Source organism: Plecotus auritus (genome assembly GCF_963455305.1).
Source record: "Plecotus auritus genome assembly, chromosome: 9".
NCBI lineage: Eukaryota > Metazoa > Chordata > Mammalia > Chiroptera > Vespertilionidae > Plecotus > Plecotus auritus.
This window is the reverse complement of record NC_137783.1, coordinates 118098293-118123174: the sequence shown is the minus strand read 5'-3', so window position 1 is coordinate 118123174 and position 24882 is coordinate 118098293. Positions and strand designations below refer to the sequence as shown.

The window sequence follows — 24882 nt, the reverse complement described above, 5'->3', positions numbered from 1 at the left end:
TAAGGGGGGTTGAGAAAAAGAAGGGGCATAGGAGTAATCACATTTCCATGAGTATTCCTGAAAAAAAGTACTTATCGGTATTTCTTTTCTGAAAAGCAAAGATTGACCTGAAGCAGATGGAACTGTTGTCAAAGCAGCAGTGAAAAGGAGAGAAACAGGCCCTGTATTTCCTAAAGTGATATTGATCTGAAATAAAAATTCCCCTCAAAATGCCTCTGAAGTCTGACATTCCTGCTTAGCCCTAGGACTCTGGTGCCTAGGGTCAGCTGCAGAGCGATGTGTTGTTTTGTGCTATTGTTGATGATGTCACCTCCTGAAAGGAACTTCATTTTCTAGCTACTACAAAGCCAATATATATTGCTGTACAGCCTGCAGAGTAAACAAAGAGGGAGAGGCTGGATTTGTGTAGCACTGGCTGTCGGTTCCAAATATTGTTAACCCTTACACAGGTGTGCTAAAATTGAACTGTAGCATGTCACATGCCTGAGTTTGAAAATAAAAGCACATTTCCAAACCTTTGACAATAGCTAAATGCCTCCTTATTTTGTGGAGCCAAGCCAACAATATTGCCCCATTGGCTATTAGTGTCTCTCAGAAGCAAGCCAAAAGTCCCCAGTCACAGCAGCTGGATCAATTCTTCTCCTCTTCCCTATGCCTGATCCTAGCCTCCAGTACCTTCTTTGCCCATGGTTTTTGTAATTAATACATTTTGCTGTGATTGAGACTGCTGAGTGTTTACCAACCTAATTTCCATAGGTAGACTACATCTTTCAGTCTTTCTTGCAGCTAGGTGCAGGGGAATGTAGACCTTCAGATCTAGTTTCCTAAAAACACGACTATCTTACCCAATACTCTACACTCTCTTTATCCCCCTCTGTTCCTATCAAATTCAGAGGATTCAGTTGAGGCCCAAGAAGATGGAAGAACCACTAGGTGTAAGCTGAGTTTTTGAATGGGCACTCACAGTATTCAACTGTGACATAAGCAAGAAACAAAATGTTAGTGTATTAAACCACAGAAATTCAGAAATATTTGTTATAGCAGTTAGTCTACCCTGACTAATGCATACATTTGAACCAGAAATGGGGTTCTTCAATAACAAATTTTCAAAATATGAAGCACTGGCTTAGCACTCAAGTGGCAGGAAATAAGAAACTGATATCAGGAACTGGAAACAGTGTGACCCATGTTGTGAATAAAACAAAAATATTTGGTCACGTCTTAACCATGATAATTTAGGGTAAACTCAAGGGTAGCCTATGTATAGGAGAAGTGGTTGGAAAGAATCAGAGTGTTAGAGTATGTGAACTTTTATTGGCTTCCTTTGGCAAGGTACTGCAAGAAAAAAATCACTAAGCAAAATATTGGCTATTTGGATGGAGAAAGGAGAAAAATAGAGTTTTCAGACTGAAGGGTTAGAAAATGTGACTGCATCTAACCCCCAAAAAGTAAAGCTAAAAAGAGCTGTGAGGAAAAAAGAACCCATAAAATTTCTCAGTTGAACCCAGATCAACTTAGTCCTACCGCAAAGACCAGATTAAGGATATTCCATTCATGCTTTTAAGTGAACTAGCCACCATTAAATTAGAAGGGAGGGAGGGAGGAAGGGAGAGAGGGAGGGAGGGAGGGAGGGAGGGAGGGAGGGAGGGAGGGAGGGAGAGAGAGAGAGAGAGAGAGAGAGAGAGAGAGAGAGAGAGAGAGAGAGAGAAGAGAAGAGACAAGGGGCTGAGAAAACAGAGAAATATATCTTGAGAATGATAACTGAGAAAGGATTTGGAGTATAATTATTGACACATGGAATCAAATGGAAGCAAACAGATCAGAAATCTAAGTTTGTGAGGAAACTGTATTTACAAAGAAACATAACCCAGAACTAAAAACCCCTTTGATTATTCAAGTTGGAAAACAACTTTGGGAATCCTAAGCTTATACCAGCAGAAAGCAGATAGTAAAAGCGAGGCATAACTCTCTAATTCCCACTTAAAATGGACCAAAAAAGATGGTACAAAATGAATGGCTGCAGAGAACAGTGGACATGGGACATGGGAGTTTCTCCCAGAAAGCAGAATCAGGATCTGATCAAAGGTAGGCAACTGTGGTAGGCAGAATTTCTAAAATTCTTCCACCAATCTGAATAAGCATGGAAATGGATTCTTTCCCAGGGCCTCCAGATGAGAGCCCAACCCAGCTGGCACCTTGATTTTAATCTTGTGGGACCCAGAACAGAGGACCCAGCCGAGCCCATTGGGACTTCTGATCTACAGAATAGTGAGATAATAAATGGGTGTTGGTTTAAGTCATTAAGTCTGCAGTAATTTGTCACGCAGCAAAAGAAAGCTGATCTAGTGGCCTTTATAATGTCTCTTCATTGGTATTCCAGAACTCCTACAGCCGGTGACTGCTGTGTCACCCATTCCTCTCCTTTGCACATGGCAGTTTTTACTGAGGTTATCAAGATCCTGCTTCACCCCAGATTACATTTAGGGGGCAGCATACAACATTTTTAGTTCATAGGTTACCAGACCACAAAGTACCACAGCTGGACCTGACAGAGATGGCTGAACATAACTCAGAGATCATGGACTTTGAGCTGGAAGGGGCCTGGAATTGTCTCTTGTGAGAACAGAGTGACTGTATTCTATGTGTGATAGGAATAGTGAAACCTATACAGGGTGATCAAAAGTGTAAACTGTGGCAGAAACTGTGTTCACCAATTCACTTTTCCTTTTGCTCCTGGGCACACAGCTAAATTGCATTCCAGACTCCTTTGCAGTGAGATGGGAACATGTGACAAAGTTCTGTCCAATGGGATATGGTTGGAAGTGAGATAGCCACTTCCCAGGCCTGACCCCCTATAGTAATCTCCAGCATCCTCCCCCACATGCCGTTCCCTTGGTTGCTGGTTCAATGTCAATCTTGAGGTGGAGGGAACTGAGGTATTAAGTGATGGTAGAGCTACACAGTTTCTGAATAACTGTGTGTGGCCAAATCCCTCCCACATATATACACCAACACTACCATCTCTATAACTGTCACTACCACCACCACCGCTGTCACCACTATTGTCAGCCATTGGATTGCAACATGAGAGAAATAACTTTTATTTTATTAAGGTATTAATATTTGGGGTTGTTTGTTATAACAGACTACACTGACTAATACATTTATTTGCCTATTTATATATGGTAGAAAATAACTAGTCCCTGTAATAGCAGTATCATATAATTATATTTCTATGTTATTTTTAAATTCATATAATTCAACTCCCTTATTCAGTAGATGACAAAACTGAGGCCTAGGGAAGTTAAGTGGCTTGCTCAAAGTCACACAGATAATTGGTGTTAGAACTTAAACTAATATTTAGATATTACCCTCAGCTTAGGAATTTGCGTTGTACTCTATTACCATATTTCTTGCCACATTTCAAAATGTCTATTCTATTTAAATTTTATATGCATACATCAGATTAAATATCACTTTAACTCATGTTTTCTGTGATTCCTTTCCCCCCTTCCTATCTTCCTTCTTTCTTTCCTTTTTAATACTTAGCAAATGCTCTTTTTCAGGCATGATGCTAGGCTTTAAAGATAATGATGAAGAGGATATGATTCCGGCCTTCCTGTCTACCTGGTTCTATGGTGATAGTCACATATGTTTCTGAGGTACCCATAGCCCGAGGCTTATGCTCACCTAAGTAATGAGGTCTAAAGATATTAAGATATTTAGATATTGGATATATTTAAGGGCTATCTGCCGGTCTCTTAGAAGTTCCCTGTGTTTCTGCAGAGCAGATTCTCCTTTTGCTATTGGTATTTTCTGTACAAATATCTAAGTGGATACCATTTATATAGAAAAGAACTAGTTATCCATTCACTATTCCTATAAATAACATTCATTTTGAAGAAAACTCATAAACCTTTGCTCAAGGCATTACTCTCAAGCCAGAATTCCATAATTAAAATGGGGATAAACCACTGAAAATCCAGGCAAAACAGAGCATAGTCTGCTCGTACACAGTACAGATAAACCTCACATTCATCAAATGAGAAAGGGGAAGTCTAAATTGAATTTTGGTCTATCATAGAAGTTATTTGGTTTATAATAGAAGTTATTACAGAAAGAGTTATTATAAAGGACCCTTGTAGTAATTCCTATTATAAAGTCAAAACCCTTTTTTGTAAAGTATAAAATGACTAACTTTGTCAACTGTCCCCCTACTTTGATTTTTTAAATATGATTTTTGTGTGTGCCTGGTTTCTTTGAAGAAGGAATCACCTGTAGTGGTATAGAAAATTTTAATGTATAAAAGAAGTCCCAAAGGGAGACATGAAGACTCTGTCTTTTGTATTTAAATGGGCATTTGCTTTCATGAGCCTATTAGCACCATTCCCCTACAGATCAGAAGAATATGCAGCTGGGAAAACCCCCACTGATTATGAGAGGAAAAGCACAATCCATGCTCAATCTCCTTTAGAGACAGAGACATTCCTAGGACTAAATGAATGGTCTCCACAGGCAATAGCAGTGGATGTGTGAGAACTGATCTAGTGGGGGTGGTGGGCAGTGGCAGGAATATGGGAATTGGAAAAACCGTCAGCAGTTCACATTGTGCTATCTGCCTTCCTCATTTCTGTGCTTTCTGAGTCAGCATTAGCTAAATTTTCCAGAAAGCTATCCACAAAGTACAGCCTGAGCATTCAAGGGGCGTCACTCATTTCCCCCAGTGACCTTGACAAGTCAGAAGCTTGAAAACAGGGAAATCCGGATGTCTCGATTATGAAGTGGAGCAGTGGGGTCCCAACATATTTCCAGAAGTCTCCATCCAGACTGGTGATTGCATGCCTTTGTTACTGCCAGTGACTGTCTGAGGTGTTTCTCTGGCTCTGAAGGGGCTGGCACAATGACCAAGTACTTTAGTCTGGTGTTGCTTCTTGCTTCCATCTGGACCACAAGGCTCTTGGGTCAAGGCTCTCCCCAGGTACAAGGTAAGTTTCTTAGCAGAATGCCAACCTGAGGTAAGCCAAGATCTTACAACCTGTTCTAAGTCTACCAAATTCTTTACTGTGGATTGCTGGGAGTGCGGAGAACCCTCAGTGTACATAGAAGATCTAATTAGTAGTATCAGTCTGCAAGAAATGTCTTCACCATATTGTCAATTTCACCAAAATGATTCATATTTTGCCTTTATGTTATCTTGACTTTTATTTTTGGTTATGGACTATTTTTAATGAGAATATTTTGAAGCAAAACATTAAGGAGATATCATTTGTTTTTATTTTATTTTTTTAATCCTCACCAGAGGATATTTTTCCATTGATTTTTTTTATTTTTATTTTTTGGAGAGAGTGGAAGGGAGAGGGAGAGACAGAAAGAGAAGCATCTATGTGAGAGAGACACATCAATTAATTGTCTCTCGCATGCGCCCTGACAAGGGCTGGAGATTGCACCTGCAACCGAGGTTTTTTCCCTTGACCAAAATTGAACCCGGGACCCTTCAGTCCACAGGCCGACTCTCTATCCATTGAGCCAAACCAGCTAGGATGAGATCATTTGTTTTAAAAATGTTTCATTGAAGAAGCAAATCATGATTGTAAACATTTTTAAGCAATCTCTAAGCCCAAGAAAAATAGCTAACTTTTACAGAATATTGGCCTGTTTTATATTTTTTAAAGTGAAATATAATTATTTTAATTTTATTATATTATCATGGGATGCATATGTTTTTAATATGTAGTAAATAGCAAATTAACTGGAAAAAAATTGTGAAATATAGGTTTGAAAATTAGCCATCAGCTCTCTACAAAAAGAATGATTTGAAATGATTTCTGGGCTTTGAGATGCCTAAATGGTAAGTAACCTCATTCTGCATTGTAGGCAAAAAACTGTAACCACAAATCACTCATTTCAGCTCTGGGCAAAATGAAACTCTGAGTACATTAAAAGAAAAATTGAGTATTCCTATGCTGGAAGCTGCCCTGAGATATAAAATATGTCGGAACAGACATCCAGAGTTGATTCATATATTGTTGTATTTAATATTACAAAGGTGGCTAGAGTTATATAATTGATTTTTTCAAATACCAGAACTGTTACTGTCAAATAAGTTGGTCCTCTTTGAAATCCCCCTGAGAAGACTATTCACTTTCCCCCAAAATGTTGCCATTACTCAAGCTATTTTGGAAATTGTTCATTGACAATGACTCTATCACACTCTTTGGATCATTGTCAATAATGGTAAAGATTTCCTAAGGAAATTAAATTTTTGGAAACAACTGACAGTTATTCAGAACCATGATTAAGGAAAAGGTGGCTGATGACGGTGAGTGGATGAAGATGGGAGACAGTATCCTTGAGGACCTATTATGTAGAGATACAGAATTAAGCGTGTGTGTGTGTGTGTGTGTGTGTGTGTGTGTGTGTGTGTGTGTTATATATGAAAAAGGAATGACTTGAAATGGTTTCTGGGCTTTTGAAATGCCTAAATGGTAACCTCATCCTGCATTGTAGGCAAAAAAAATTGTAACCACAAATCACTCATTACAACCCCTGGAAAATAAAAATCTGAGCACTTTAAAGGAAAATTATGTGTTCTATGCTTGAGAATATATCTCAAGAAGACATTTTATAGATGAAGAAACAGGTTCGGTGAGGCCAAGTGACTTGCCTAATGTCACACAGGTAGTAAATAATAAAGCTTGGGTTTGAATTCAGCTCTGTCTGCTAAACATATACTATTTCTATTATGCCTGTTGTTTCCTGAAAACTCTTAAGAGATTACTGGCATATCCCTTAAATACCAGCTCCCTAGTTTTATCGTTAATAAAGTAGAAAAGCTTAAATTTGCCTAATATTTGTTAACTGCCTAATATGGACCCAGTCTTTGCTAGGTACAAGTTATCTAAATTAATTCTGACAAAATTCTATGAAGAAGAAATAACCATCTCCATTTTATAGATGAGAACGCTAACTTGTCCAAGGTCTCACAGCTAATTAACATTACAAGAAATATTCAAAGCTAGGTCCATTGCCCAGAATAGGCCTGTCATTACTACTACTACTACTACTACTACTACTACTACTAATAATAATAATAATATTTAGAGTAAAAATGAGGTATGATGAGAGAGTATCAAGACACAAAAATTTATAGTGTAATTAGCAAGCCTACAAGTATCCCCCCCAGCAAAGAAAACAGCCCTAAGAGGTTTGAGCAATAGCACACTCATGGGCTAAATGAATCAAATTCTAGGACAAATGGTGTGTTTCAAGAGTTCAGCTCTAGTTTTGTGTGTGTGTGTGTGTGTGTGTGTGTGTGTTTTCATCTTTTTCCCATAGCACAGTGGGAAGCAGAACAGTGTCCAAGTTAAGAACTGGGGTTTTAGAGTCAGTTGTAATTGGGTTTGTGCCCTCAATTTTCCACCTAGTTGTTCTGTATCCTTGGGCTTGGGAAAGTTATTCAATCTCCCTGAGCCTCAATTTTCAGTTAAAAAGAGACTGGGTAAATAAATAAATAAATAAATAAATAAATAAATAAATAAATAAATTTAATTAAAATAAATAATAATAAAATGTTTTTTGTTTGTTTTTTTTTAAAAAGAGACAGGGTTTGGCACAAAGTAGCATCAACAGGTTATAGAAGTTGGAATTTTATTGGTATTAATATTAGAGGCTATTTTGTCACAAACACTCACATTGGAGTGTTGGCTCTCAGGTTTCTCTTTTGGTGAGAGCAGGGTCTGACAGCAAACAAGGCCATCACAAATATTGTACATAATATATGTATTCCTTCCTGCAGTCCTCTGATCCAGAGCAGAGCAAGATCACATGGAGGACTTAGAAATGCTCCCTCCATGTTCTCAAGAAACTTCCTTTAGATGCCAACCTAGAAAGTGTTCAAAGCATTTGACTGGACATCCAGTGCACAGATCTGAGTACAGGCAATTACTTGGGAGATTGAAATGCTCTTTTATGAACTTTTGTGGATTAAGCCCAATAGAAATAATATACCTGAATGCAATGCAACTCACAATTTCATACAAGTCTATAAATCTTAGAACTCTGAGGGAAGGGATCAAAAGAACTCTCAGATTCATTAAATTTTGAGTAAAATATTCACATGTTAACTAGTCAACTGCTTTGAAGATAACATGATAATGTTATTTATGATTTGATGAGTAACTACTGTGTAGCAGGCACTATGCTAACTATTTTTATTGGAAGTAACTCATTTAACTCTCACTACCCTATAAAATTCATATTGTTACCCTCCCAGTTTTATAAGTAAGGGAACTGAGGCTGAGAGATGAAATAATTAGCCTAAGGTCACAGAACTAACAGGTGACATAGGTAGATTCAAATCCAGGTCTGACTCTAAAACTCTACTTCATTTAGTTTCTCTGCCATGCAAGGTTTACTGCCCAGCTCCTCCAGGAACTTCTGAGTAAGTCTGCCCCCCAATGGTCAGAGTAGACTTGAGACTAAGAAAGCTCATATACCAAATGCACCATTTTTCAACCCATCTCAGAAATAGTGGTATCTCCAAAGCACATTAGTTTGGAGTGTCACTAACTATTCTATTAGCCCTGAATTCTATCTTTCTCAAAGTCTCAAACTCTTCATTTAATAGACTCCAAAAGGTTTGTAGCAACAGCATCATCTAGACCCCACCCCAGGAACTAGTAGCTGAAGCCTCCTCCATGTAATGGACAAGGCACCTTAATGCAGTGTAATAGAGTGAACTTGGGTCTGACGAGAGGTACAGCTTGGATCCGACCAAGTACCCACCTAACCCAGCAGGATGTCCTTGTGGGAAATGTCTGGCCTGTGTCCTGTTATTCCTAAACTTCAGTCCCAACCACAATGACCTCACTGCTGCATCAAGCCTATAATGCTGTGCTGGGACGAGGAGCCTAAGGGCTATGAACAAGGATAGCAGCAAACTGAGGATGTATGTGATTCTTTTGCAGAGTTTTCCTTCTTAGTGCAATGCAGAATTATGGGAGTCACACTTTTGACCAAAAAGACAAATGAGCAGCTGAATTTCACAGAAGCCAAGGAGGCCTGTGGGCTGATGGGACTAACTTTTGCCAGCAAAGATCAGGTTGAAGCAGCATGGAAGTCTGGCTTTGAGACTTGCAGGTGAGAAACAGCTGGATTCACAAACACGGTCAGAGCTCTTTTGGCTCTGTGTTCTTGTTCAGCCATAGAGATAAATGTATCCATTCAACTAATATGTATTCTGTTACAGCTATGGATGGGTTGCAGATCAGGTCTTAGTCATCCCTCGGATTCGCCCAAACCCAAAGTGTGGAAAGAACGGGACGGGTGTCCTGGTTTGGAGAAATTCACCACACCTAAAGTTCAGGGCCTATTGTCACAACTCATCTGGTAAGTCAGATCTGCAGACTCTCCATGTGCTCTTTTCTCTGGGTTTTGCTAGCTCTATGATGTGTCTGAGAAGAGTGACCCTGAGCAGAAGCAATCATAGTAATGGTTGTTTAATCCTCCAAAGACTCACTCTGTGACAAGACTAGAAGTGGTAGTGTGCCCCTTGGAGGGAAAATATGATTGACTGACAACATCAGGGGAAGGGCATCCCAGGAGGCTCCACTACTTCCCCACTCCACCCTATAAAAGTAACAGGAAGAGAAGGAAATATCCACTATAGACAAAGTAATGTATTAAGTTATCTCACTGAAACTTGACAATCTCTCTATGAGGTATGCTTTGTCATCCCTATTTTGCAGAGAAAAAAAAAAAACACCTTAGCTCAGAGGATGTAACTACAGTTGTCTAAGATCTCATTACTATAAAGATTCAAACACAGGTCTAACTCTAAAATGATGCTCTTTCCATTATTCTACATTCCTTCATGGGAAAGGAAATTAAAATGCTACATTTGACATTTTTTAGAACAAGACCCAATCTCCATTTTATGAAGGAAGGGGTTGAATCTAGAAAGTAGAACTGATTTTCTGATGGACACACAGTCATCCTTTTAACCTCACTTGGAGACCTTGGTCACCTTAGCCCAAGTGCTTTACCTTCCCAGAAAGGTTTAGCTACCTTCTCAGAAAGGTTTTGCTTTTACTAAATGCTAGTTCTCAGTTTGTCATAAGACCTCTTCCTGATTTATTACTCTTCACACATACTAAAAAATCTGACCTTCTAAAGGTCATACAACTGAGTGGTCATACACAAGGATCAATTCCAAAATCATTCTCCAAGATCCAAGAGATAAATGTGCATCAACAATATTATGTTTCCTAAAGGCAACATAGGGTCCAAGCAGTTCTCTGTACCAGGAGGCTTTGGCATAGGAAGGACCCTGGGAAATGCTTTGTCTACTTCCCTCACTCCAGAGATGATACTACTATAACTCAGAATGGAGATTCGATTTGTTCAAAGTCCTACAGTCATTTGCAGTCATGACTGGAACATAAAGCTTCTTTCAACATTTTTTTCACCACCCTTCTCTCCTCTGCCTCTTCAACCTATCACTTTTCGCTGGGGAATTGGTGATTCACATGCCTATTTATCGCATAGCCAGCCCATGCCTGTCAAATGGCCTGGATTTTTAACTGCCTGGCCTTCCTGCCAGTGGTCAATGTGATAATATGATAACCAGCCCTCTAGACCAAGCATGTCAAGCACTGCATATGGCCCACAATGAATATTTTTGCAGCCCAGCCCAATACAACAGCATGTAAAAAATGTTTTAATAAAAATTTTGTAACTTGCCCTGGCTGGTTTGGCTTACTGGATAGAGCATCAGCTTGCAGACAGAAGGGTCTCGGGTTCGATTCTGGTCAAGGGCACATGCCTGGCTTGCGGGCTCAATCCTCAGTGCCCCAGTGTGGGGCGTGCAAGAGGCAGCCGATCAATGATTCTCTCATCATTGATGTTTCTACCTTTCTCCCTTCCTCTTTGAAATAAATAAAAAAATACATTTTTTAAAAATTTTGTAACTTAATTTTTATAATATCCTGTTATACATAATAACAAACTACAACATTCACTAATGACTGATTACTATAATCGTGTTGCATTCATTTCTCTTATGTGCCTTATGCGCAGGCGCACCGTTTCTCCTCACTAATACTAGCAGCGAATATTTTAGCAGCTGATTACCACGTTATTGGTCTTGGACTGACTTGTTTGTTGTGCGCAACAGGAAATATTTCTCTTTCAGAGAACAAGAAAAATAGGTCTATTTGTGTTACGTTTATTAATTCGTGCAGTTATTCAGTGTCTGGTAAGTTAATGTTCAAGAAAAAATATTAATTTTTAGTAAAATGTTCTATTATTTTATGTTAAAGACTAGAGGCCCGGTGCACGAAATTCGTGCATGGGGGGGGGGGGGCGGGTGTCCCTCAGCCCAGCCTGCACCCTCTCCAATCTGGGACCGCTCGAGGGATGTCCGACTGCCCGTTTAAGCCCGATGCCGGTGGGATCGGGCTTAAACGGGCAGTCGGACATCCCTCTCACAATCCAGGACTGCTGGCTCGCAACTGCTCGCCTGCCTGCCTGCCTGATTGGCCCTAACCGCTTCTGCCTGCCAGCCTGATCACCCCCTAACCACTCCCCTGCCAGCCTGATTGATGCCTAACTGCTCCTCTGCCAGCCTGGTCACCCCTAACTGCCCTCCCCTGCAGGCCTGGTCCCCCCCGCAACTGCCCTCCCCTGCAGGCCTGAGTCCCTCCCAACTGCCATTCCCTGCAGGCCTGGTTGCCCCCAACTTCCCTCCTCTGCTGGCTCTGTCACCCCTAAATGCCCTCCCCTGCAGGCTTGATCATCCCCAACTGCCCTCCCTTGCAGGCCTGGTCCCCCCCAACTGCCCTCCCCTTCTGGCCATCTTGTGGTGGCCATCTTGTGTCCACATGGGGGCAGGATCTTGGACCACATGGGGGCAGCCATCTTGTGTGTTGGAGTGATGGTCAATCTGCATACTACTCTTTTATTAGATAGGATAGAGGCCTGGTGCACAGGTGGGGGCCAGCTGGTTTGCCCGAAGGGTGTCCCGGATCAGGGTGGGGGTTCCCTTGGGGTGTGGGGTGGCCTGTGCGAGGGGCCTGTGGTGGTTTGCAGGCCAGCCACGCCCCCTGGCAACCCAAGTGGAGGCCCTGGTATCTGGGGTTTATTTATCTTCTACAATTGAAACTTTGTAGCCTGGAGCAGAGCCAAGCCTTCTGCTTGCTCCGTGGCAGCAGCCATTTCTATTGGGATTTATATATCTTCTATAATTGAAACTTTGTAGCCTTAAGCGAGGCCTGGGCCGGCCAGGGTGTGCGGAAAGCTTGGCTTCCTCCATCGCCGGGGGCAACCCTAGCCTCCTGCACTTTCCAGCTCCGTGGCTGCCGCCATTTCTGTTTGGATTTATGTATCTTCTATCATTGAAACTTTGTAGCCTTGAGTGGAAGCTTAGGCCAGCAAAGGCAGGCGGAAAGCTTGGCTTCCTCCATTGCTGGGGAAACACAAGCCTCCCTCCTGCTCTCTGTGGTGGTAGCCATCTTGGTTGGGTTTATTTGCATATTCGCTCCTGATTGGTTTGTGGGCGTGGCTTGTTGGTGTAGCGGAGTGATGGTTAATTTGCATATTACTCTTTTATTAGATAGGATTACTAGTCTTGTTGATAATAGCCATTCTAACAGGTAGTTTTTGTTTGCATTTCCCTATTGGTTAGTGAAGTTGAGCATCTTTTCATGTATCTGTTGGCCATTTGTATGTCTTCTCGGGAGAAGTGTCTGTTCAGGTCCTCTGTCCATTTTTAAACTGGATTGCTTTGCGAGGGGTGAATTGTATGAGTTATTTATATATTTTGGATAGTAACCCCTTGTCAGAGCTGTTGTTTGCAAATATCTCCTCCCATTCGGTTGGTTGCCTTTTTGTTTTGTTGGTGGTGTCTTTTGCTGTGCAGAAGCTTTATAGTTTGATATAGTCCCATTTATTCATTTTTGCTTTTACTCCCCTTGCCTTTTGGGTCAAATTGACAAAATCTTCTCTAAAATCAAGGTCCATAAGTTTAGTACCTATGTTTTTTCTATACAATTTATTGTTTCAGGTCTTATATGTAGGTCTTTGATCCATTTTGAGTTAATTCTTGTATATGGCGACAAACAGTAGTCTAATTTCATTCTTTTGCATGTAGCTTTCCAATTTCCTAGCACCACTTATTGAAAAGGCTTTCTTTTCTCCATTGTATATCTTTGGCTTCTTTGTCATAAATCATTTTCCCAGATACATGTGTGTTTATTTCTAGGCTCTCAATTCTGTTCCATTGGTCTGTGTGTCTGTTTTACTGCCAATACCATGCTGTTTTGATTATTGTCACTTTGTAATATAAAATGAATTCAGTGAGTGTAATACCTCCAACTTTGTTTTTTTCCTTCAGGATTGCTTTGGCTATTTGCAGCCATTTGTGGTTCCATACAAAACTGATTTTTTGTTCTATTTCTTTAAAAAATAAAAATGGTTATTTTCTAAGTCTATTCTTCTTTCTACATGTATTAGCTGGCATCTTTGATAAAGAAAAACCTCTCTCTCTCTCTCTCTCTCTCTCTCTCTCTGTCTCTCTCTCTCACACATACACACACCTCTTCCTTCCCCCTTATACTATCACTAGAGGCCCAGTGCCAAGGGGGTCCCTCATCCCAGCCTGGGCCCTCTCATAGTCCAGGAGCCTTCAGGGGGATGTCTGACTGCCGGATGAGTGGGGGCAGAGGGGAGGGCCATCACTCAACCAGAACCAGGGCTTGCTGCTCCTTAGTGCTGACCCTGCCCCCCAGCCAACTGGTGGAGGGGGCCCGATCAGGGGTCAGGCTGGCTGGGGGAGGGGCCATGGGAGGTTGAGGTGCTGCAGTCACGCCCTGACCACCTCTGCAGAGGCGCCAGGACCATGCCACCAACTCTCCCGCTGCCTCTGCAGAAGTAGAGGGGGGGGAGGAATGCAGGCTCGCTGGCCCTGCTCCCCACCCACTGGTCGTTCTGCCTTCTGGTCTAATTATCATATTAGCTCTTTATTATATAGGATGGACACATGGCATTTTACTTATTCTGTGTTCAATATGTTATACAATTTTCTTTTTGATGCTCAATTTGTCCCAAATTTGGCAAGTGGGAGCCCTTTCAGTTGACTTTTGTCCTTAATCCCAATAGTATTTGATCAATTCCTTACTTTTTGGCCTAATAACATGTCCCAGGCTCACTTTGTAATTTCTATGTTCCAGATATGTTATTAGCCATTTATTTCTCCAGGAGTCTTGGTTCTTTTTAATAGAGAATGTTAATGAGAAACCAAGATCCAGATGCAACTTGTTCTCACTACTACTGGAGTTTTCATTGCTTCTCCATCCTTTTTAGTGGACAGCTAGAAAATAAATTTTAACATAAATATATATTTAACATATAATATAATATATTAAATATAATACTTTCTAACTGTTCACTGAAAAGGATATATTCAAACTTAGGAGCTCCCCAGATATAATCTTAAACTGGTCCCTGTATGCAGAGGGCAGGGAGAGATTAAAGTAAGAGGCAAACCACTCCAGACTGGTGGGTGGTAGGTTTAGTAAACCAAGGAATTTATGAGGCTTATCTTGGGTGGCCTCAAGACCAGTAGATTCCCACACTGCCTGCCAGAATCGTATAAGCTTATATAGAGGCCCTAACTGGGTTCAGTCACACACATAGGAGGTGTTAATTGGCTCAGTTAATTAAGATGATCTCAACCAACACCTTACTATCTCAAGACTGTGTCCTTGGGCAGCTTCTAGCACTAGGAAGGAAAGCAGAAAGCACATTTGAGGATGATGGCACAGTGAGGAGCCTCCACTTACCAAGGTCTAACTCACAGGTCATCTGGGGGTCACATCCTCCTGATGATTTCTCCCAACACACTGAAATAGTGTATATATGTTTTTAAATTATAGATTTTTATTGATATATAGAACTCAAATTTAACAATTCAAGTTTTTCCTTAGTTTACTTTGTTTTATTTGTATTTATTTTTTCTTATATGGAACATCTTAGTCCCCAATAAATAATATTAATATGTTTTCTTGTTTTATAATAGTCTCAAAATTACAAAATCAACATTAAGAATAAACCAACTGAGTGCAATTTAAGGTTTCTTTGCATTTCTTTTAGTCCTTAGAAGACATCCCTCTAAAGATGTACTGTCAGAGAATTGTGTACAAAAGCAACTTGAAAAAATTCACTGCTCTGTGTGGTTATATTATCATTTTTAACTAAGTCAGGTTTACCTGCTTCTGTTTGTGAGGATCAGAATTACCTTAATCCTCATCCTAATGTTAATTCTAACCTTACCCCATGTTTCTTTATTTTTCTAACTTCCTTTTTTATTTTTACCTTGTGAGGTCTAGGGATCACAGAAACTTTAACCCTGATTCTCAACCTTATCCTAATTTGTCTTTCTTATTGCTCTTCGTGAGCTTTGGGGATCAGACCAAAGTGCTTTGAAAGCTCTGCGGGCACCATGTGTTTCATACTGTTCCCTCTGCCACAGTGTCTGTCCTCTTCTACTTGGCTAACTCCTTCTCTTTATTCACATCTCAAGTGCCATCTTCTCCAGGAATCCTTCCTATACAGACAGTCCTTGGGTTACGTCGGACTTGACGTACATTGTTTTGTGGTCACATCGCCATCTCCCATTTATTTATTTAAAAAAAAAAGTTCCATCATTTCGACATATGTACATATGTACTTTATGTTTTTTATTATTTATTTACCACAAGTAAAGGTCAGGAATTGTTATCTTTCTTTTAATTTTTTTTTTACTGTTTCACTTCATTACTGCTGTGTATGTGCTCCATGTGAATGACGTAGGTGCTTATGTAGGTGGGTTTCAACTTATGGCGAAAATCACGTTATGTCGCACCGTGGGAACGGATCTCCAACGTAACCTGAGGACCTACTGTACTCCTTACTCCTACCTTGCCTCTTGTACTCCAACCCCACTCTGTGTTTAATATCTACCAGAGCACTTGGCACATTCTGGAAATTATATTTATAGGTCGGAGGGGGAGGAGAGCCAGGTCCTAGCACTTCCAAGTGAGATATATTGCGTCCTTGACCAGTTAGGGATCACAGAACCAGACTGCTGTTGCTCCCTCACACTATGGCCTTCTTGGCTACACTTAATGAAGGAGGCAAAGGAAACTAATTCTTACAGATCTGATCTATTCTGTCCACTCACTATGCTAGGCCCTACACATTTACTCTCTCATTGATCCTCAGTGAAAGGACAAGTGTATCATTTCTCCTCTGCAGGGGAGGTAACTGATGCTGAGAGTGCACCATGCTGTGGGCAGTCAATAAGGGAAAGAGCCAGGATTTAAATCTCAAATCATGTTACTTCCCTATAGCACCTTCCATGGTGATAACCGCACATCAGTAACACAGGCCTGGAATGGGTCCTGGGCATCAATATTTTTTTAAAGCTCACTAGATGAGTCTAACCCACAACCAGGCTGAGAATCACTTTTCCCTAGAAGGTCTCTAAGATCTAAATTCCAGGATTCCAGACATTTCTGGATTTCCCTATTTCCATGCAACTGCATTCCTTCTTTGCTACCAGATTGTACTCTCTGCTCTCTGTATTTCATCCTCCACTGCATCCACTAATGATTATGTTACTCCTCTGCTCCACAACCTTGGATAACTTCCCATTTGAGAATACAATGTAAACTATAAAGCCTTTTGCACATAAAAGTGGGCATGTATGAGAACTCGTGTATCAGTTGAGAACTTTTGTATATCGGTTTGTAGACCCCAGTAAAAAATTCCTGCTCCTAAGAATAAATTCCAAATTCTTTAACATGACAATTATGAATCTCAATACTCTGGCTCCAAATTATCTTCCCACTCTCATCTCTTGCTTGCAGTCTTCCATGCTGCCAATCATACACACACACTATGCTCCAACCACACTGTGCTCCTTCTCCTTTTTCTAACATAACTACACTTTCAAATTTCTGGATTCTTGGATCATGCTCATTCCTATTGACTGGGATATTCTATTCCCGCTTTCATACTAGATTAGTTGCTCCTCAGTTCCAGCCATTCTGGCTTTTTTCTCCCCATCACACATGCTGAGTCCATTCAACTTCAGGCTCTTGAACTTCCTGTTCTCTTTACTTGCAATTCTTTTGTCCTAGATCTTCAAGGACGGGCTACTTTTCATCATTCAGGTCTCAGCTTAAGTACCACCCCCACAAAGAGGTTTTCTCTCATCATCCTATCCAGAGTATCTGTCCCCCATCCCTCACTCCTTTCAGTTTAATCTTCATCCTGTTCAACTGTCTTCTCAACATTTACCATCCTTTGACATTGCTGGCCTTAAAAATTATTAACTCTATCCTTCCAATAGCATATAAGCACCTTACAAGCAGAGATTTTTGTTTTTATTACACCATGTCCTTAGAGATTAGAATAGTGCCTGCACAAAGTTAAGCTCAATAAATATTTGTTGAATGAACATATTAATTCTCAACACTCAGCCCAAATGCCATATCCTCTGTGAATCCCCAGTGATCTCTCCCTATCCTTATCAAAATACTGTCCTCCCAAAAACAGGAACCATGCCTGATTTGTGTCTATATTTTCAGTTCCCAACACAGTATATTGTGCCCAGTAGTTTTTTACCTCTGATATTTTCAAAAATATTCATTTTCTGAGGGAAGAACTCAGCATTGCTCAAAAATGGAAAATATAACTAAAAGTTCAGGGCAGAGAAAGTCAAGGATGATGTCTATGTGAATAGAGGTCTTTTCAAAGGAAAATAAATGAATAGCATAAAATTCTGCCTGAATGCATGTGTAATCCAATGTTTTATCAGTACTATAGTATCCATGACCTTGACAGATAATTTAATTTTCAAAAATGAATGGAATGACTTTTCTGCATAGCTAACATTCTAGCTAATGCTACCTCCTGCCACAAATAACTAGAGATTTTAAATAGGTGCAAATTCATATTAAAATATATTTATGGCTCTGCTATTTACTAGCTCTGTGACTCTGGGCAAGTCATTCAGTTTCTCTGAACTTCAGTTTCCTCCTGTATAAATGAGGGTTTGATAAAATTTTTAAATGAAGTGCTATGGGACTCAGAGCAAGATGTTTAATAAATGTAATTTCCTATCTACCACATTCAACAGATTGAAAAGCAAACCTATCTCTCTCCCTTTCCACTTCCCTTGCCCCCTTTTTAAAAAATATATTTTTATTGATTTCAGAGAGGAAAGGAGAGGGAAAGATAGATAGGAACATCAATGGTGAGAAAGAAACATTGATCAGCTGCCTCCTCTATGTCCCACACTGGCGATTGAGCCCACAACCCAGGTATGTGCCCTGACTGGGAATCCAACCATGACCTCCTGGTTCATAGGTTGAAGCTCAACCATTGAGCCATGACACCCAGGCCCCTCCCACTTTTTGATGAGCACAGAGAAATCTGGTTTTAATAGATCTTTGTCCTTAAGTGGTCTCCCTATCTACTTCCTTTTGCTTTTCCTTCCTTGATTTATTCATCCAACATTAACCATGTATTTTTGACAGGCACAGTGTGCATATAATGCTGACCAAGACAGACCAGTGGGGAGGAGTGTAATGAGAATCATGACAAAGGATGTACAAGGAGGCATAAGAACATATGCCTAGGGACCCAATCTAGTCATCAAGTCTGCCTAAGAAAGTGTTCAATCTGAGACCTGATGGACAAGTAAAAGTTAGCTAAACAAAGAGGGGCCACGAGTCCTACTGTTGAAGAAAGCATCAAGGTCTAAGGCTTGTAAGGAATGTGAAAGCATATCAAAGAACTGAAGGAATTTCAGTATGATAGGAGGAATGACAGAAAGGCTGATCAGATGAGCAGGACCAAATCATGGAGGGCCTTATAGGCCATGCAGTACAGGCAGTCACTGAAGGATTCTTCTAAGGAAGTGATATAATTAGATTTGCATTTTTGGAAAACCATTCCAGCTATAGTATAAGGACTCTGGAGGGGAGTAAGACTAGAGGCAGGAAGACCAGTTAGGAGGCTAATACAATATTTACTTCTTATTTCATTTCTTCTTCCCTACAGATCTTTGGATTAACTCATGCTTTCCAAAAATTACTACCACCACAGATCCCATATTCAACACTCAAACTGCAGCTTACATAACAGAAATGATTGATAGTGACACGATACACTCAGCATTATCTACTGATACACCTTACTCTACTACAACTCCTCCTGCCCCTACTCAGGCTCTGGCTCACGCTTCTCCACGAAAAACAAAATTAATTTGCATAACAGAAGTTTATATAGAAACCACCACCACATCTACAGAAACTGAATCACCTATTGAATATAAAACAGCGTTCAAGAATGAAGATGTTGGATTTGGAGGTAAAGCTTTCTGTGTCTGTAGTGTTTGTGAGTGAGTGTGTGTGTGTGTGTGTGTGTGTGTGTGTGTGTGTGTGTGTGTGTTTAACAGATAATACATAGAAACTAGCTGTCTCTAGATCAGTCACTCAGGACCTGCCAAATACAAATAAATGCTAAATGCAAACTCCACTTTCATAGACATAGAACTTGAGAGCTCTAAAAAACTATAATGATTAAACTAAAAATCATGAGTACGAAAGTTTCACTTTTCAAACTCAACTTTAAAAAATAAATTACTATCTATGAATGTGTAGAAGTTCTTTTTAAAATATATACCTTAAAAGCATAGTATCAGAGATTTGGTTTTCTTATTTAAAAGTAAGGGTCTTATACTTAATTAGCTCCAAACTTACCATCTCAAGGCCACAGAGAAAAATGGACTTTCTGTCATATTGCAACTTATAGAATAAAAGAGTATGAGAGGCAGGGCCAAGGGTTCTATAGGTGAGAAGCAAAGAAGTAGATGTGGACCCAACATCCTAAGTGGCCCCTGTGTGGTCACAGAGAAGGCTTTTCTCCTTCACTATCTGTGTCTCCATCACAGGTAAAGATGAATGTTAGAAGAGCAGTGCACAACAATGTAAAAGTGAAGGACCAACAAACCATGTTTCTGTTTCCTCCAGGTGTTCCCACGGCCCTGCTAGTGCTTGCACTCCTCTTTTTTGCTGCTGCAGCTGGTCTTGCAGTTTGCTACGTCAAAAGGTGGAGTTGTCGGAATATCATTTACCTTGTAACCTCTGTTGCATCCCTATCTTGTGTTTTTCCAAACTTGTTATTAGTATTTTCCTGGTCAAAATGGAGATGGCAGTTCTCTTATACTGCAAATTTTCTCCCTCACCTCACCTCTCCCCGCTACCACACAGTCTTTCCTACTATATCAGCACATGCATATCAGACAGCCTTTAAATATAGATTATTGGCTGTCCCTTTGAAAATAAACAAATAAAAGATTGACATCTAGGAGAAAATGTATATGCTTTATTTGATTTTCAATTCTTTGCTTTTGGTGGGAGAGTGGTGAGGTCAGCCCAAAGTTTGGCCTGTGAGCTTACTATCCAATCTAAATGAATCCATTAGAATGGGGATGTGTTAATGTATTTGAGTGTGCATGTGTTAGCATATCTCAGAAATAAAGTACCCAGTGTGCTGTGCCAATATGGCCATCACAGGCAAAGTGTTATCTATTGTTATAGGTGTTACAGAGAAGCCTCTCACTTTAATTTCATGTTTATGCCTACAGGTATGTAAAGGCCTTCCCTTTTACAAACAAGAATCAGCAGAAGGAAATGATTGAAACCAAATTAGTGAAGGAGGAAAAGGCTGATGATGGCAACCCTGGTGAGGACTCAAAGAAAATAAATAAAAAGCCAGAAGAGCCCAACAGTCCACCCAAAACTACAGTGCGGTGCATGGAAGCTGAAGTTTAGAAGAGAAAAAAATGAGAGCACACACCTGAGGCTGATTTCTTTCCTGACACATATCCTGGTCCCAGATGGGGAAACTAAAAGGGCCAAAGGACCAAACAAGAAAGTCCAGCCTTGCTTCCTAACTGGAATCAACTCAGGGCAATCTTTGGACTATGTAGGTAACGAAACCAACGTGAATTCCTGTTTTACTGCAATCCTCGCTGGACCCTATCCTCCTGCCTCAAAAGCTTCCCACAGCTTTTCTAGCCTCGTTATGTCCTAATAATATCCCAGTGGGAGAAAGGAGCTAACAAAGCACAAGGATCTAAAACAGCTAATCCAAACACATTTGTAAAGAGACCTCGCAGCTGGCTGAGAACAGGTGAGTTGAGAGCCAAGAAATCACCAAAACCAAGGCTTTCTCTATTGACTCCACAGCCCAGATCTCTTCTTCAGCTCTGAAAAGGAAACATTTATACCACCTGGCATATTCTTCTGAGCCAGGCAAGAGCAAAAGAAGGAAGGAAACGTTTAGTAACTCAAGGCCATAGAGATTCCCGTGACTTGAGACCTGATCTCTGTAAAGCCAAAACAAACAGAGAAAAATAATGAGGCTGAGGATATTGACAGCTTATCATCAGCAGAGACTACAAATACAGAGAGGGTCAAAGTATTCATCTCTGAATAACTGGAGTTGGAATCGCTTTTTAGAACATACACACATTTTCTTTCTCTTTTGCTGCTGCTATTTTCTGTAGAAAAATATACTTTTGCGAGAAACCAAAAAAAAAATCTCTTAGAAATTTCTATTTTTATCTGAGTTATAGATATTATTACTGAGGAAAATTACTGTGTTAAAAAGCAATGAAGTTTAACAAACATTTGCCAAATATCTACTATATATCAGGTGTTGTGCAAGGTATTACATTCTGTAATTGAACATTATTCATCAAAAGATTGCACACAGTATAATAATGTCTGAAGCTAATTGTTTTGTTTTGATATCCCTAGCTTATCCTCTTTTAAAACTAATTTTTCTGCTGAGACTAATCTATTAATTATTTTCTCTAATATGATAACCATTAGGACCTTAATTTATTATTAACATACCTAAAATGTACATTACCTTTATACAACAATACACATTTTTAATGTCATTAACAAATGTATCACTAGCTCTCCATTTTCCAAGAAGAACCTGAGAGGTGCAGAAATATTTATAAATATTTGTGCCCCAAATAAAAGCATTTAGAAAACTTCTTTGCTCTCTTATTTACATAGATGTATTTTAACTTTCATGCAAAGTAAAAGTTGTCTGTTGTTTGCAAAAGTAAGAGACAACTATGGTTGTTGAACTACAAACAATTATAAACCCAATAGTATATACATCACCATGTGGGACTGTTCTTGCTTCATATGGTCTTAATTTTTAAAGTTTTTATTGATTGACTTGAGAAAGAGGAAGGGAGAGAGAGAAAGACATGGATTTGTTGTTCCACTCATTTATGCATTCATTTGTTGCTTCTTGTACGTGTCCTGACCAGGGCTTGAACCTGCAACCTTGGCCTATCAGGACAATGCTCTAACCAATTGAGCTACCCAGACAAGGTGATATCAGCTTAATTTTAAGTTGATCAAGTACACACACACACAAACACAAGTCATTTTATTGTGATTCAGATCCTACATTCCAACCCATTTCAGAGTTCACGGGAAGTGGGAGATTCAAGATAGTCCATTTGTCTTTTTTTTCCTCTAGTTTTATGTCTTCCCATCTCTAGTTTTCCCTTCTGAGACTGCTATTAATTTCTTCCCCTCACAAGTGACCCCATAGCGTCATGATCCTTTTATCTCAGAGGCCATAACTGGTTGGCATACTCTTCTTTGGTTGGCCCACAGAGTAGTATCTTAATTTTTGGTTTAATTGCCAAGAATTAAAATTTTTTAAATATTGTTTTTCTTGATGACTTTCTTTGGATATAGATTGTAGCTGTGAACAAGCCAGAAGAATGCGCAAAGGCTATTGTACTTGAACTTTAGTCTCTGAGGTGGCCATCGACTTACCTCTGTGAGCAATCTCATATTAATATTTGTTTTAACACAGAAACTTCAGTGTGTTTTGGATTATGGTCAAGTCCGAGAAAGTTGAGCTCACTCAGCAACCACAAAGTCAATAAATATTGGCAAAAATTTTAGTTCCTTGGTCTCTGGATTTTTATTTTAGTCTTCAAAGTCTAGGGTGGTTTCTTGGCAATGTGGACTTCTGCATACCAAATACTATAATTATCTAGAAATTAGAACCCTTTGGGGACATTTCTAAGACTTTTATTTATTACTACTCAAATTGTTATTTTATTTGGGTTTAGTCTTTATCTAAGTTGAAGACATTTTTCTGTGATCAAAATAAGACAAAATTAAAAGTAAAATCGCTATGAATATCAAAAGACCAAATAAAATACTCCTTTGTGTATATTACTTTACCTATGAAGATTACAGTTTCAGCAAAAGTCAACATCACAAATAATAGTAATAACAAACACGTTATGAAACTTGATAAAATATAGTGTCATAACAAAATATTTTAAAATCATGTTGTTTTCTCTTTTATATATACTAGTACATATATATAAAAGAACTTGTTAAAGATATACTATAAGTAGAAGAACACAACAGAAACTTCAATATAGTAGAGGTATAAGGAAGAGATGTCTAAATCTAAAGATCCAGCTTAGAAAATATGTCTGGGTAGTACATCTGGAAAGGAATGTGGGATGAGTTATATGCTGCTATGAGACATCAGAAATGCTGTAAACTCTCACTGGTATTGACTAGTGTCTGGGCAGAGGCAAACATGATCCTAATTTAAACTAAAATATGGCTTTGTCTACAGGGGATCTTGCCTTGTGTCTGAAACCCCAATGCAGGTAGATTAGAGTATACGATGTCAGTCAAAATGCAGGCTACCCATCTTACTCACAATACCACTTCAGTAAGTAGTATTGCATCTGCATGGAGGGAAACAGTCATGTGGTGGCAACCACAGCTGAGGAACACTTCAAACTTTAATGTAAGTAAGAGAATATTCCCACCCTTGCTCCCACCTCTACATGTCCTCTTACTAATAACCCCTTCAATACATCCCCTTGGAAGAGAGATTGCTAACTTCATTGATAAAGGCCAAGACCTCTACTGGACTACATATTACTGGTGGGTGGAGTTTTTCTATCTTAAAACTCAGTACCCATTCGTGGCACGCAATTGTCTAATCCTGGCAAGGCCTGGTCCCTAGAGACATGGTAACCATCCTCATCCATCACTTCCACTTTACATATGTGGTTAGATAAGTGGACTTGTGGCTCCTGTAGCATCATTCTCTTTCTGGATCCTACTTAGGCCTTCAGGCTTGAGCCCTATGCTCAAAAGAGGGTTCACAGAGAGCCCTGGACTGGTGGTAATTGGCTGAGAGCAATAAAGTGTAGGTGGGTGGCAGAAATAATTATCCTTCTTACTCTATCTATATACTTCCTTTATTCTCTTTTTCCAGAGTGATGACTTGGGAAGCACCAATATAACTTGCATTTCTCTGTACCCATTAAGGAACAATCCTGTTACTTGAAAAAAAAAAAAAGTAACCTTCCAGGTTTATTTGGAAGCAGGAGACTCAAATGGGCTCACAAGCAAGTGTGATCACTTTCTATATGGCATTAAGGTTTTTCTCACCGATCTTATCTAATTCCACTCCAGTGAGTACTCTCAAACCTTCCACTGGGCACACTACCACTTCTGCTGGTTTCTTCCTTTCCCATCAAGCACCATGACTATTTTCTCTAGGTATCACCACAGCTATGAGGCACCAATGCCTCTAAGAACTGCTTCTACATCCTCTGGCAACTGCCACACTCAAAAGACACCACTGACTGCCAGACTCTGCTGCTGCTTCCCAGGTAATAGCCTCATCTGCACCTACCAAGTAGCTATGCTTCTTCCCTAGATGATGACTTGACCACTAGAGACTGCTGCCTTT

At 39.9% G+C, this 24882-nt stretch overlaps 1 protein-coding gene across 1 annotated transcript; it reads left to right on the top strand.

The window, feature by feature from the left end:
• The first annotated feature begins 4641 nt into the window (after window positions 1-4641).
• LYVE1 (lymphatic vessel endothelial hyaluronan receptor 1) lies at window positions 4642-23052 on the top strand. Its single transcript, XM_080642766.1, has 6 exons — window positions 4642-4985; window positions 8967-9138; window positions 9248-9387; window positions 19105-19413; window positions 20076-20154; window positions 20693-23052. The coding sequence occupies exons 1-6, from the start codon at window positions 4901-4903 to the stop codon at window positions 20877-20879; spliced, it is 972 nt and encodes a 323-aa protein (XP_080498892.1). The 5' UTR covers window positions 4642-4900; the 3' UTR covers window positions 20880-23052.
• Window positions 23053-24882: the final 1830 nt, after the last annotated feature.